The sequence below is a fragment of the Heterodontus francisci genome, unplaced genomic scaffold (assembly GCF_036365525.1).
Source record: "Heterodontus francisci isolate sHetFra1 unplaced genomic scaffold, sHetFra1.hap1 HAP1_SCAFFOLD_606, whole genome shotgun sequence".
In the NCBI taxonomy this organism is placed as follows: domain Eukaryota; kingdom Metazoa; phylum Chordata; class Chondrichthyes; order Heterodontiformes; family Heterodontidae; genus Heterodontus; species Heterodontus francisci.
In genome coordinates, this window is record NW_027140713.1 from 721,314 (window position 1) to 738,145 (window position 16,832).

Below are 16,832 nucleotides of genomic sequence, written 5' to 3' on the forward strand. Positions count from 1 at the left end.
AGAGAGTAGGAATAAAGCGGCCATTCTCGCGTTGGCAGACTGTGACTGGTGGTGTACTCCAGGGATCAGTGCTTGGGCCCCAGCTGTTCACAATATATATCAATGATTTGAATGTGGGGACCAAATGTAGTATTTCCAAGTTCACGGATGACACAAAACTAGGTGGGAATGTGTGTCGTGAGGAAGATGCAAAGTGGCTTCAAGGGGATTTGAACAGACTTAGTGAGTGTGCAAGAATGTGGCAGATGGAATATAAAGTGGAAAAATGTGAAGTCATCCACATTGGTAGGAAGAACAGACGTGCAGAGTATTTCTTTAATGGTAAGAGATTAGAAAGTGTAGATGTACAAAAGGACCGGGGTGTCTTTGTCAATAAGTCACTGAAAGCTAACATGCAGGTGCAGCAAGCAATTAAGGTGGCTAATGGTATGTTAGCCTTTATCACAAGAGGATTTGAGTACAGGAGTAGTGAAGTCTTGCTTCAATTGTATACAACCTTGGTTAGACCGCACCTGGAGCACCATGTGCAGGTTTGGTCCCCTTACCTTAGGAAGGATATTATTGCCATCGGGGGAGTGCAATGAAGATTCACCAGACTTGTTCCCGGGATGGCCTATGAAGAGAAATTGGGGAAACTGGGCCTGTATTCTCTGGAGTTTTGAAGAATGACAGGTGATCTCATTGAAACCTACAAAATACTTAAAAGGACAGTCAGGGTAGATGCAGCTAAGACGTTTCCCCTGGTTGGAGAGTCTAGAACCAGGGAACACACTTTCAAAATAAGGGGGAAACCACTCAGGATAGAGATGAGGAGAAATTTCTTTACTCAGTGGGTTGTGAATCTTTGGAATTCTCTACCCCAGAGGGCTGTGGAAGCTCAGTCATTGAGTATGTTTAAAGCAGAGATTGACAGATTTCTAAATACAAATGACCCAAGGGGATATGGGGATAATGTGGGGAAAAGTCATTGAAGTAGATGATCAGCCATGTTCATATTGATTGGGGAGGCAGGCTCGATGGGCTGAATGGTCTGCTCCTGCTCCTACGTTTCTATGTTCCTGAGCTGATTACGCTGGATACAGGAAAAGCTACTGGCCCCGACAACATCCTGTCTGTCGCACTGAAAGCTTGTGCTCCAGAACTGACTGCACCCCTAGCCCCAAGATGTTCCAGTACAGCTACAACACCAACAGCTGCCCAGCAATGTAAAAAATTGCCCAGGTATGTCCTGTACACAAAAAAGCAGGACAAATCCAATCCGGCCAATTACTGCCCTATCAGTCTACTCTTGATCATCAGCACAGCGATGGAAGGTGCCGTTGGCAGTGCTGTCAAGCAGCACTTTCTCAGCAATAACCTGCTCACCGATGCTCAGTTTTGGTTCAGCCAAGGCCACTTGGCTCCAGACCTTCTAAAAGCCTTGTTCCAAACATGGACAAAAGAGCTGAATTCAAGAGGTGAGGTGAGAGTGACTGTCCTTGACATCAAGGCAGCATTTGACCAAGTGTGGCACCAAGGAGCCCTGGCAAAAATTGGAGTCAATGGGAATCAGGGGGAAAACTCTCCACTGTTTGGAGTCATATCTAATGCAAAGGAAAATGATTGTGGTTCTTGGAAGCCAATCATCTCAGCCCCAGAATAACGCTGCAGGAATTCCTCAGGGTAGTGTCCTAAACCCAAACATCTTCAGCTGCATCACCAATAATCTTCAACATAAGATCAGAAGTAGGGATGCTTGCTGTTGATTGCACAATGTTTAATATCATTCGTAATTCCTCAGATAATGAAGCAGTCCATTCCCACAAATAGCAAGAGCTGGACAACAGTCAGGCTTGGGCTGATCAGTGCCAAGTAGCATCAGTGTCACACAAGTGCCAGGCAATGACCACCTCCCCTTGACATTCAACAGCATTACCACCAATGTATCCCCTATTATCAACATCCTGGGGGTTACCATTGACCAGAAAATAACTGAACCAGCCGGATAATACTGTGGCAACAATAGCAGGTCAGAAGCTGGGAATTTTGAAGCGAGTAACTCACCTCCTGGCTCCCCAAAACCTGGAACTCCCTCCCTAACAGCTCTGTGAATGTAACTAAACCAGACGGACTGCAGCCGTTCAAGACGGCAACTCACCACCACCTTCTCAAAGGCAAATAGAGATGGACAATAAATGCTGGCCTAGGCAGCGATAGCCACATCCCATGAAAGAATTTTAAAAAAACAATCACACGCAGTCACGCAGTAGCGATGAGAGAAGGACAGAGAGAAAGACACACATTCAAAGAAAGAGGAACTGACAGCGAGATAGAGGGAGAGAGTAAGACAGTATGAGGGAACTAGAGAAAGAGACAGAGACAGGCAGAGGAAGACAGGAACAGCAGGAGGCCATTCAGCCCCTCAAGCCTGTTCTGCCATTCAATAAGATCATCACTCTTCTGCGACCTAACTCCATATACCATTTTCCCCATATCCCTTAATACCTCTGGATAACAAAAAACTATCAATATCAGATTTTAAATGACCAATGGTTTTAGCATTAATTGCCATTTGCAGAAGAGAGTTCCAAATTTCTATCACCCTTCACACGTAGAAGCGTTCCCCACTTTCATTCCGAAAAGGTTAGGATTTAATTATGAGCCTGGGCCCCCTCGTCCAAGAATCCCCAACTAGCAAAATAGCTTCTGTTCATCTACCCTATCTGTTCCCGTTAATATCTTGAAATCTTGGATCAAATCACCCTTCTCCTTCTAAGTTCCAGGGAACACAACCCTAGTTTGTAAAATTATTCTCATAACTGAAACCCCTAGAATCCAGCTATCATTCTCGTAAATCTGCGCTGCACTCTCTCCGAGGCCAATATATCCTTCCCAAGGTGTGGTGTCCAGAACTGCTCTCAGTACGCAAGGTGTGGTGTAACCAGGGCTTTGTGTCGCTGAAACATGACTTCCAACCACTGCCCACCACCACCTTGTATTCCCCCAGATATGAAGTCCAGCATTCCACTCCAAAATTCCCTCGATTCTAGAATGGTCCTTGACAATTGGATGCTAGCAAATAGAGTCATAGAGAGATACAGCACTGAAACAGGCCCTTCGGCCCACCGAGTCTGTGCTGAACATCAACCACCCAGTTATACTAATCCTACATTAATCCCATATTCCCTATACTAGGGGCAATTTACAATGGCCAATTTACCTATCACCCTGCAAGTCTTTGGCTGTGGGAGGAAACCGGAGCACCCGGAGGAAACCCATGCGGTCACACGGAGAACTTGCAAACTCCACACAGGCAGTACCCAGAACCGAACCCGGGTCACTGGAGTTGTGAGGCTGCGGTGCTAACCACTGCGCCACTGTGCCATCATGTAACAACGCGATTCAAGAAAGGATGGAGAGAGGAAACAGAACTACAGGCAGTGAGCCTGACATCAGTTGTTGGGAAATTGCCGGAATTTATTATTAAGGAAGTCTTAGCAATGCACTTGGAAAATCATAGTATGATCAGACAAAGTCAACATGATTTTACAAAAGGGAAATTGTGTTTGCCAAATTTATTACTTTTTTGAGGATCTAACTAGTAGGGTAGCTAAGAGAGAACCAGTAGATGTAGTATACTTGGACTTCCAAAAGGCAATCGATGAGATACCACACCAAAGGTTAATATGCAAGATAAGGATTTATGGATTGGGGGGTAATATATTAGCATGGAGAGAGGATTGGTTAATGGACAAGAAGAAGAACGTAGGGATAAATAGGGCACTTGCAAGTTGGCAAGATGTGACTAGTGGAGTGCTGAAAGGATCAGTGCTGGGGCCTCGGCTATTTACAGTCTATATTGATGACTTAGACATAGAGACTGAGAGTAATGTGTTTAGGTTTGTTGATGATACAAAGCTAGGTGGGAATGTAAGCAGTGAGGAGGACACAATGAGGCTGCAAAGAGATATAGACAGGTTAAGTGAGTGGGCAACAAGGTGGCAGATGGAGTATAATGTGGGGAAGTGTGAGGTTATTCACTTTGGTCGTCAGAATAGAAAAGCAGAATATTTTTTAAAAGGCGTGAAACATATAAATGTTGATGTTCAGAGGGAGTTGGGTGTACTCAGACAAGGGACATAGAAAGTTAGCATGAAGGTACAGCAAGCAATTAGGAAGGCAAATGGCATGTTGGCCCTAATTGTAAGGGGATTGGAGTACAAGAATAAGGAAGTCTTGCTGCAGTTGTATAGGGATTTGGTGAGACCACACCTGAAATACTGGGCGCAGTATTGGTCTCCATATTCATGGAAGGATATACTTACATTGAGTTCACTAGATTGGTTCCTGGAATGAGAGGGTTGTCCTATGAAGAGAGGGGGAGTAAATTGGGCCTATACTCCCTGGAGTCCAGAAGAATGAGGGGTGAAACATACAAGATTTTGAAGGGGCTTGACAGGGTAGACACTGAGAGGTTGTACAAGAAGGCGCAGTCTCAGGATAAGGAGCTTATCATGTAGGACTGAGATGAGGAGAAACTTCCTCACTCAGAGGGGTGTGAATCTATGGAATTCGCTACCCCAGAGGATTGTGGATACTCCATCACTGAATATATTTAAGGCTGAGACAGACAGATTTTTGATCTCTCAGGGAATCAAGGGATATGGGGAGTGGGCGGGAAACAGGAGTTGAGGTCGAGGATCAGCAATGATCGCACTGAATGGTGAAGTCGGCTCAAGGTACCCTATGGTGTACTCCTGCCTATTTCTTATGTTATTAGCCTTTTTGATTATTTTCTGTGCCTGTTCATGACATTTTAGTGATATATGTAGCTAAGCCCCCAAGTCTCTTCGAACCTCTACCAGTTCTAGTTTTCCCCATTTACAAAGGACAAAGATTTACTCGTTTTAGGTCCGAAATGGATGACCTCACATTTGCCTACATTGAAATCCATTTGCCACAGATTTTGCCATTCAGTTAATCTATTAATCTCTCTTTGTAATGTTATGCTTCCAAATATACTGCTTACAATGCCACCTCTCTTTGCGTCATCACAAAACTTAGATCTTTGGATTTCTACCCCATCATCTAATTCATTATTCATACAGTTGTAGTCGAGGGACCAACACAGATTCTTGTGAGATACCACCAGTAATATTCTGCTGATTAGAGTACCTGTTCATTATCCCCTCTCTCTGTTTCCTGCCACTCAGTCAATTTCCTGACCAGGTCAACAATTTGCCTTCAATTCCATGAGCTTCAGCTATCAGTCTCTTATGAAGGACTTTATCAAATGCATTCTGGATGTCTATATAAATAACATCCACAGTCATTCCCGTCACCTCTTCAAAAAATCCAATCACGCTCATCATATATTCCCTACCCTTTATAAATTTATGCTGGTTCTCTCTGATCAGGTGAACATTTTCAAGGTGCTCAGTCACCATATCCTTAATTATAGAATCTAGTCCCAACAACTGATGTTAGGCTAACATATAATTCCCTGGTTTCCCTCACTCAACTTCTTTTTAAATAGAGGAGTGACATGAGCAATTTTCCAATCTAAAGGATGGTTCCTGAATCGCAGCATAGAACGAGGCCATTTAGCCGATGGTTTCCATGCCGGCTCTGTGCAACACCAAATCAGCTAGTCCCACTTGTACACCCTTTCCCGTAGCCCTGCACGTTTTTTCCCTTCAGATCATTATCCAATTCCCATTGGAGGGCCACGATTAAATCTGCCTCCACAACACTTTCAGGCACTACATTCCAGATCCTGACCAATCGCTGTGTAAAAAAGTTTTTCCTCCTGGCACCATTGCATCTTTTGCCAAACACCTTAAATCAGCATCCTCTAGTTCCCGATCCTTTCACCAAGGGGAACAGTTTCTCTCTATCTACTATGTCCAGACCCCTCATGATTTGAAACACCTCTATCAAACCTCGCAATCTCTTATCGAAGGAGAATAACCCCAAATTCACCAATCTACCGACATAGCTCATCCCTGGAACTATTCTCATGAATCTTTGCTGCACCCTCTCCAATGCCTTCACTTCCTTCCCAAAACTGGGCACAATACTCCAGCTGAGGCCGAACCAGGGTTTCATAAATGTTCACCATAACTTCTTTGTTTTTGTACTCTGTGCTTCTATATATAAAGCCCAGGTTCCCGTATGCCTTGTTAAAAACCTACTCAACCTGCTCGGCCACCTTCTGCTCTTGCACTCGCTTTAGAATTGTATCCATCATTTTATATTGCCTCTCTTCATTCTCCCTACCAAAATCTATCACTTCACATTTCTCTGCATTAAATTTAATTTGCTACATGTCCGCCCATTCTACCAGTCAGTCTGTGTCCTCTTGAAGTCTATTACTATCCTCCTCACTGTTCACATTACATCCAAGTTTGGTATGATCTGTAAATTTTGAAATTCTGCCCTGCACACCCACGTCTAGGTTACTAAGATAGATCAAGAAAAAGTTGTGGTCCTTGTAGCAAACTCTAAGGAATCGCACGAGATACCTTTCTTCCAGTTTGAAAAGCAACCATTCACCATACTCTCTGGGTCCTGTCACTCAGCCAACTTCATACCTATCCTCACGGCCAATGACCCTTTTATTCCATGGGCTTTAACTTTTACGAGAAGCCTGCTAGGTGGCACTTCATCAAATGTCTTTTGGTGTTACTTGTCCATCAATTGTGTTTAATTATAAATTATAATATTCTAAATTATAATTGTGAATTAATTCATTGGAGTTTTGCGAGAGCACATCAAAAGAGACACTTATTGTGACTGTGTGGTGGTTGAGTTAGGAGGTATCTGCTTGTAAGGTTTCACTCAGTAAATAAATGTAAGACTGAGTGAAGATGGACTCCAGCATCATCCTTCACCAACTGGCACTTGGAAGTCCATGAACACCACATCACCGCATTAGCCTCATCAGCCCTTCCTGTTACTTCATCAAAAAACACAATCAAATTAGTTAAACACGATTTGCCCTTAAAAAATCTGTGCTGGCTTTTCTTAATTGATTCACATTTGTCCAACTTCGTGCTCATTTTGTCCCAGATTATCGTTTCTAAAAGCTTTCCCACCACCAAGGTTAAGCTGACTGGCCTTTAGTTGCTGGGCTTATCCTAACAACCTTTGTTGAACATGAGAGAATTGAGAGAACTTGGGAAGGTTATAGTTCGGGCGTCTGCAATGACTTCAGCTACTTCCTTTAAAATGTTGAGATGGAAACCATCTGGCTCTGGGAATGTCACTTTTTAGTGCCACTATTTGTTTCATGACAGTTATTTTTCATTGGTTAATTTTTATGAGCTCCTATCCCATTTAAATTTCAATCCCCTTAGAGCTTCAGACAGGCTGACCTCTTCATTTGTTGTAAATACTGATGCAAAGTAATTATTCAACATGTCCACCATTGCCTTATTTTCATTGACAATATCACTATCAGTTTTTAATCGGCACACATTGCTCCCAGACTTCCTCTTTTTCCTAATATATTGTAAAAATATCTGTGATGATTTTAACATCCCTTGTAAATTTCTACTCCAACTCCCTCCCTGTAGCTGTCACTATCTGTTTTGTCAACATTTGTCATTCTTTTCTCACAGGCAGGACACAGACAGACAGAGGGAGAGAGACAGATGGAGAGAGAAAGACAGTCAGAGACTGAGACAGATAAACAACACGTGTACAGTGTCACTTTCCTCAGGATCACTGATACCCACCTGAACCACTCTCAGGGGATTTGGAGGTATAACTGTAGGAACAAGAAGAAAAATATACCATCAGCAGCATCAATAAAAACAGGAAAGGGTGGAAACAAAGACAAAGACTTCCTGCACAGAGAAACAGACAGTATAACGATTACCATCCTGTACTCCTTCAGAATTCAGTAATTTAAAAGTAGGTACTCCACAATGAACAGTGTCCCAATATACACTGCTGAACCTCACTGTCTCAGTCCCATCATTCACTGCTGTGTCTCACTGTCTCAGTCCCATCATTCACTGCTGTATCTCACTGTCTCAGTCCCGATACACACTGTTGTACCTCACTGTCTCACTCCCAATATACACTGTTGCACCAGACTGTCTCACTCCCAATATACACTGTTGCACCAGACTGTCTCACTCCCAATATACACTGTTGCACCAGACTGTCTCACTCCCAATAGACATTGTTGCACCAGACTGTCTCACTCCCAATATACACTGTTGCACCAGACTGTCTCACTCCCAATATACACTGTTGCACCAGACTGTCTCACTCCCAATATACACTGTTGCACCAGACTGTCTCACTCCCAATATACACTGTTGCACCAGACTGTCTCACTCCCAATATACACTGTTGCACCAGACTGTCTCACTCCCAATAGACATTGTTGCACCAGACTGTCTCACTCCCAATATACACTGTTGCACCAGACTGTCTCACTCCCAATATACACTGCTGTACCAGACAGTCTCACTCCCAATATACACTGCTGTACCTCACTATCTCAGTCCCAATATACACTGTTGCAATCCCCATAGATACTGCTGTACATCACTGTCTCAGTCCCAATAAACACTGCCAAACATCACTGTCTCAGACCGCATATATACTGCCATACATCACTGTCTCAGACCCCATATACACTGCCGTACATCACTGTCTCAGACCCCATATACACAGCCATACGTCAATGTCGCAATCCCCAAAAACACTGCCATACATCACTGTCGCAGTCCCCAGATGCACTGCCATACATCACTGTCGCAGCACCCATACACACTGCCAGATATCACTGTCTCAGACCCCATAAACACTGCCATACATCAAAGTCGCAGTCCCCATATACACTGCCGCACATCACTGTCTCAGACCCCAGATATGCTGCCATACATCACTGTCTCAGTCGCCATATACACTGCTGTACATCACTGTCTCAGCACCCACATGTACTGCCGTACATTACTGTCTCAGATCCCATATACACTGCCATACATCACTGTCGCAGCACCCATACACACTGCCGTCCATCACTGTCTCAGACCCCATATACACTGCCGTACATCGCTGTCTCAGACCCCATATACACTGCCGTACATCACTGTCGCAGTCCCCATATACACTGCCGTACATCACTGTCGCAGTCCCCATATACACTGCCGTACATCACTGTCTCAGTCGCAATGTACACTGCCATACATCACTGTCTCAGTCCCAATGTACACTGCCATACACCATTGTCTCAGTCCCAATGTACACTGCCATACATCACTGTCTCAGTCGCAATATACACTGCCATACACCACTGTCTCAGTCCCAATGTACACTGCCATACACCACTGTCTCAGTCCCAATGTACACTGGCATACATTACTGTCTCAGTCCCAATGTACACTGCCATACATTACTGTCTCAGTCCCAATGTACACTGCCATACATTACTGTCTCAGTCCCAATGTACACTGCCATACATTACTGTCTCAGTCGCAATGTACACTGCCATACACCACTGTCTCAGTCCCAATGTACACTGCCATACACCACTGTCTCAGTCCCAATGTACACTGGCATACATCACTGTCTCAGTCCCTATATGCACGGCCACACATTACTGTCTCAGTCCCAATATACACTGCCATACATCACTGTCTCAGTCGCAATATACACTGGCATACATCACTGTCTCAGTCCCTATATGCACGGCCACACATTACTGTCTCAGTCCCAATGTACACTGCCATACACCATTGTCTCAGTCCCAATGTACACTGGCATACACCACTGTCTCAGTCCCAATGTACACTGCCATACACCACTGTCTCAGTCCCAATATACACTGGCATACATCACTGTCTCAGTCCCTATATGCACGGCCACACATTACTGTCTCAGTCCCAATATACACTGCCATACATCACTGTCTCAGTCGCAATATACACTGGCATACATCACTGTCTCAGTCCCTATATGCATGGCCACACATTACTGTCTCAGTCCCAATGTACACTGCCATACACCACTGTCTCAGTCCTAATATACACTGGCATACATCACTGTCTCAGTCCCTATATGCACGGCCACACATTACTGTCTCAGTCCCAATATACACTGCCATACATCACTGTGTCAGTCGCAATATACACTGCCATACATCACTGTCTCAGTCCCTATATGCACGGCCACACATTACTGTCTCAGTCCCAATATATACTGCCGTACCTCACTGTCTCAGACCCTATATACACGGCCATACATCAATGTCGCAGTCCCCATATACACTGCCAAACATCACTGTCGCAGTCCCCATATACACTGCCAGACATCACAGTCTCAGTCCCAATATACACTGCCGTACATCCCTGTCGCAGTCCAATATACACAACCGCACATCACTGTCGCAGTCCCCATATACATTGCCGTACAACACTGTCGCAGTCCCAATATTCACTGCCATCCATTACTGTTGCAGCCTCAATATTCACTGCCGTCCATCACTGTCGCAGTCCCCATATACACTGCCGTACATAACAGTCTCAGTCCCCATATACACTGCCGTACATAACCGTCTCAATCCAAATATACAATGCCATACAACCCTGTCGCAGTCCAATATACAATGCCGTACATCACTGTCGCACTCCCCATATACACTGCCGTACATCTCTGTCGCAGGCCAATATACACTGCCGTACATCACTGACGCAGTAACCATATACACTGCCAGACATCACTGTCGCAGTCCAATTTATACTGCCGTACATCACTGTCGCAGTCCCCATATACACTGCTGCACATCCCTGTCACAGTCCCAATATACACTGCCGTACATCACTGTCTCAGACCCAACATACACTGCTAAACAACACTGTCGCAGTCCCCATTTTCACTGCCGTACATCACTGTCGCAGTCCCCATATACACTGCTGCACATCCCTGACGCAGTCCCAATATACACTGCCGTACATCACTGTCTCAGACCCAACATACACTGCTAAACAACACTGTCGCAGTCCCCATTTTCACTGCCATACATCTCTGTCGCAGTCCCCATATACACTACCGTACATCACTGTCGCAGTCCCCATATACACTGCCAAACTTCCCTGTCACAGTACCCATACACAGTGCCATACATCACTTGTCGCAATCCAAATATACACTGCCATACATCACTGTCTCAGACCCCATAAACACTGCCATACATCACTGTCTCAGACCCCATATACACGGCCATACATCAATGTCGCAGTCCCCATATACATGGCTTTACATCAATGTCGCAGTCCCCATATACACTGCCATACGTCAATGTCGCAGTCCCCAAAAACACTGCCATATATCACTGTCGCAGTCCCCAGATGCACTGCCATACATCACTGTCGCAGTCCCCATAAACACTGCCGTACATCACTGTCTCAGACCCCAGATATGCTGCCATACATCACTGTCACAGTCCCATACACACTGCCATCCATCCATTTCGAAGTCCAATATACACTGCCGAACATCACCGTCTCAGACCCCATATACACTGCCATACATCACTGTCATACATCACTGTCGCAGTCCCCATATACACTGCCGTACATCACTGTCTCAGACCCCATATACACTGCCATACATCACTGTCTCAGACCCCATATACACTGCCGTACATCACTGTCTCAGACCCCATATACACTGCCATACATCACTGTCTCAGACCCCATATACACTGCCATACATCACTGTCTCAGACCCCATATACACTGCCGTACATCACTATCGCAGACCCCATATACACTGCCGTACATCACTGTCTCAGACCCCATATACACTGCCGTACATCACTGTCTCAGACCCCATATACACTGCCGTACATCACTGTCTCAGACCCCATATACACTGCCATACATCACTGTCTCAGACCCCATATACACTGCCATACATCACTGTCTCAGACCCCATATACACTGCCGGACATCACTATCGCAGACCCCATATACACTGCCGTACATCACTTTCGCAGTCCCAATGTACACTGCCATACATTACTGTCTCAGTCGCAATGTACACTGCCGTACATAACAGTCTCAGTCCCCATATACACTGCCGTACATAACCGTCTCAGTCCCCATATACACTGCTGTACATCGCTGTCGCAGACCCCATACACACTGCCATACATCACTGTCTCAGACCCCATATACACTGCCATACATCACTGTCTCAGTCCCAATATACTCTGCCATACATCACTGTCTCAATCCAAATATACAATGCCATACAACCCTGTCGCAGTCCAATATACAATGCCGTACATCACTGTCGCAGTCCCCATATACACTGCCGTACATCTCTGTCGCAGGCCAATATACACTGCCGTACATCACTGACGCAGTAACCATATACACTGCCAGACATCACTGTCGCAGTCCAATTTATACTGCCGTACATCACTGTCGCATTCCAATATATACTGCCGTACATCACTGTCGCAGTCCCCATATACACTGCCAAACTTCCCTGTCACAGTACCCATATACAGTGCCATACATCACTTGTCGCAATCCAAATAAACACTGTCGTACATCACTGTCTCAGACCCAACATACACTGCTAAACAACACTGTCGCAGTCCCCATTTTCACTGCCGTACATCACTGTCGCAGTCCCCATATACACTGCCGTACATCACTGTCGCAGTCCCCATATACACTGCCAAACTTCCCTGTCACAGTACCCCTATACAGTGCCATACATCACTTGTCGCAATCCAAATATACACTGCCATACATCACTGTCGCAGTACCCATATACACTGCCAAACATCACTGTCGCAGTCTAATATACAATGCCATACATCACTGTCGCAATCCAAATATACACTGCCATACATCCCTGTCGCAGTCCAATGTACACTGCCGGACATCACTGTCGCAGTCCCCATATACACTGCTGTACATCACTGTCGCAGTCCCCATATACACTGCCGTATATTACTGTCGCAGTCACCATCTCACATGGACTGCAGCGGTTCAAGAAGGCAGCTCACCACCACCTTCTCAAGGGCAATTAGGGATGGGCAACAAATGCTGGCCTAGCCAGTGATGCCCACATCCCAATAAGGAATTTTTTTAAATATACACTGCCGTACATCATTGTCGCATTCGCCATAGACACTACCAGACATCACTGTCTCAGTTCCCATATACACTGCCGTACATCACTGTCGCAGTACCCATATACACTGCCATACATCACTGTCACAGTCACCTTCTCACATAGACTGCAGCCGTTCAAGAAGGCAGCTCACCACCACCTTCTCAAGGGCAATTAGGGATGGGTAATAAATGCTGGCATAGCCAGTGACGCCCATATCCCAAGAATGAATTTATAAAAATGTACATTGCCATACATCATGGTCGCAGTCACCATATACACTGCTGCACCTCACTGTCTCAGTCCCCATATACACTGCCGTACAGCACCGTCCCAGTCCCAATATACACTGCCGTACATCACCGTCTCAGACCCTACATACACTGCCAAACATCAATGTCGCAGACCCCAGATATACTGCCGTACATCACTTCCTCAGACCCCAAATACACTGTCATGCATCACTGCCTCAGACCCCATATACACTGCCGCACATCAGTGTCGCAGTCCCCATATACACTGCTGTACATTACCGTCTTAGTCGCCATATACACTGCCTTACATCACTGTCGCAGTCCTCACATATACTGCCGTACATCACTGTCTCAGACCCTATATACACTGCCATACATCACTGTCTCAGACCCCAGATACACTGCCATACATCACTGCCTCAGACCACATATACACTGCCGTACATCACTGTCACTGTCCCCACATATACTGCCCTACATCACTGTCTCAAACCCCATATACACTGCCATACATCACTGCCTCAGACCCCAAATACACTGCCGTACATCCCTGTCGCAGTCCAATGTACACAACCGCACATCACTGTCGCAGACCCCATATACAGTGCCGTACATCACTGTCGCAGACCCCATATACACCGCCATACACCACTGTCGCAGTCCCCATATACACTGCCATACATCACTGTCTCAGTCCCAATATACACTGCCATACATCACTGTCTCAATCCAAATATACAATGCCATACAACCCTGTCGCAGTCCAATATACAATGCCGTACATCACTGTCACAGTCCCCATATACACTGCCGTCCATCTCTGTCGCAGGCCAATATACACTGCCGTACATCACTGACGCAGTAACCATATGCACTGCCGTACATCACTGTCGCATTCCAATATATACTGCCGTACATCACTGTCGCAGTCCCCATATACACTGCTGTACATCCCTGTCGCAGTCCCAATATACACTGCCGTACATCACTGTCGCAGTCCCCATATACACTGCCAAACTTCCCTGTCACAGTACCCATATACAGTGCCATACATCACTTGTCGCAATCCAAATATACACTGCCATACATCACTGTCGCAGTACCCATATACACTGCCAAACATCACTGTCGCAGTCTAATATACAATGCCATACATCACTGTCGCAATCCAAATATACACTGCCATACATCCCTGTCGCAGTTCAATATACACTGCCGTACATCACTGTCGCAGTCCCCATATACACTGCCGTACATCACCGTCTCAGCCCCCATATACACTGCCGTATATTACTGTCGCAGTCACCATCTCACATGGACTGCAGCGGTTCAAGAAGGCAGCTCACCACCACCTTCTCAAGGGCAATTAGGGATGGGCAACAAATGCTGGCCGAGCCAGTGACGCCCACATCCCAATAAGGAATTTTTAAAAATATACACTGCCGTACATCATTGTCGCATTCGCCATAGACACTACCAGACATCACTGTCTCAGTTCCCACATACACTGCCACACATCACTGTCGCAGTACCCATATACACTGCCGTACATCACCATCTCAGTCCCCATATACACTGCCATACATCACTGTCACAGTCACCTTCTCACATAGACTGCAGCCGTTCAAGAAGGCAGCTCACCACCACCTTCTCAAGGGCAATTAGGGATGGGTAATAAATGCTGGCATAGCCAGTGACGCTCATATCCCAAGAATGAATTTATAAAAATGTACATTGCCGTACATCATGGTCGCAGTCACCATATACACTGCTGCACCTCACTGTCTCAGTCCCAAAATACACTGCCGGACAGCACCGTCCCGGTCCCAATATACACTGCCGTACATCACCATCTCAGACCTGACATACACTGCCAAACATCAATGTCGCAGACCCCAGATATACTGCCGTACATCACTTCCTCAGACCCCATATACACTGCCATGCATCACTGCCTCAGACCCCATATACACTGCCGCACATCAGTGTCACAGTCCCCACATACACTGCTGTACATCACTGTCGCAGTCCTCACATATACTGCCGTACATCACTGTCTCAGACCCTATATACACTGCCATACATCACTGTCTCAGACCCCAGATACACTGCCATACATCACTGCCTCAGCCCCCATATACACTGCCATACATCACTGTCTCAGACCCCATATACAGTGCCATACATCACTGCCTCAGACCCCATATACACTGCCATACATCACTGTCGCATTCCCCACATAAAGTGCCGTACATCACTGTCTCAGACCCTATATACACTGCCATACATCACTGTCTCAGACCCCATATACACTGCCAAACATCACTGCCTCAGACCCCATATACACTGCCATACATCACTGTCTCAGACCCCATATACACTGCCATACATCAATGTTGCAGTCCCCATATACACTGCCATATATCACTGTCTCAGACCCAATATACACTGCCGTACATCACAGTCTCAGACCCCACATACACGGCCATACATCAATGTCGCAGTCCCCAGATGCACTGCCAAACAGCACTGTCTCAGTCCTAATATACACTGCCATACATCACTGTCTCAGACCCCATATACACTGCCATATATCACTGTCTCAGACCCCATATATACTGCCGTACATCACTGTCTCAGACCCCATATACACTGCCATATATCACTGTCTCAGACCCCAGATACACTGCCATACATCACTGTCTCAGACCCCAAAAACACTGCCATATATCACCGTCTCAGTCCCCATACACAATGCCATACATCACTGTCGCAGTCCCCAGATGCACTGCCATACATCACTGTCGCAGTCCCCATATACACTGCCATACATCACTGTCGCAGTCCCCATATACACTGCCGTACATCCCTGTCGCAGTCCCCAGATGCACTGCCATTCATCACTGTCACAGTACCCACATATACTGCCAAACATCACTGTCTCAGTCCTAATATACACTGCTGTACATCCCTGTCGCAGCCCAATATACACTGCCGCACATCAATGTCTCAGTCCCCAAAAACACTGCTGTACACCACTGTCGCAGTCCCATATACACTGCCGCACATCACTGCCTCAGACCCCATATGCACCGCCATACATCACTGTCGCAGTCCCATTATTCACTGCCGTCCATCACTGTTGCAGCCCCCATATACACTGCCATACATCACTGCCTCAGACCCCAGACACTGCCATACATCACTGTCTCAGACCCCAGACACTGCCATACATCACTGTCTCAGACCCCATATACACTGCCATACAGCACTGTCTCAGACCCCATATACACTGCCGTCCATCACTGTTGCAGCCCCCATATACACTGCCATACATCACTGCCTCAGACCCCAGACACTGCCATACATCACTGTCTCAGACCCCAGACACTGCGATACAGCACTCTCTCAGACCCCATATACACTGCCAGACATCACTGTCTCAGACCC

The 16,832-nt window shown here is 46.0% G+C and overlaps 1 protein-coding gene across 1 annotated transcript in view; it reads right to left on the reverse strand.

Annotated features, from left to right (window-relative positions):
• Positions 1–16,832, reverse strand: part of LOC137360540 (zinc finger protein 692-like) — a 97,578-nt gene that overhangs the window by 39,995 nt on the left and 40,751 nt on the right. The window contains exon 3 of the mRNA XM_068025943.1: positions 7,719–7,750. Coding sequence (XP_067882044.1) covers positions 7,719–7,750 — 32 coding nt within the window. The remainder of the gene's footprint in view (positions 1–7,718; positions 7,751–16,832) is intronic.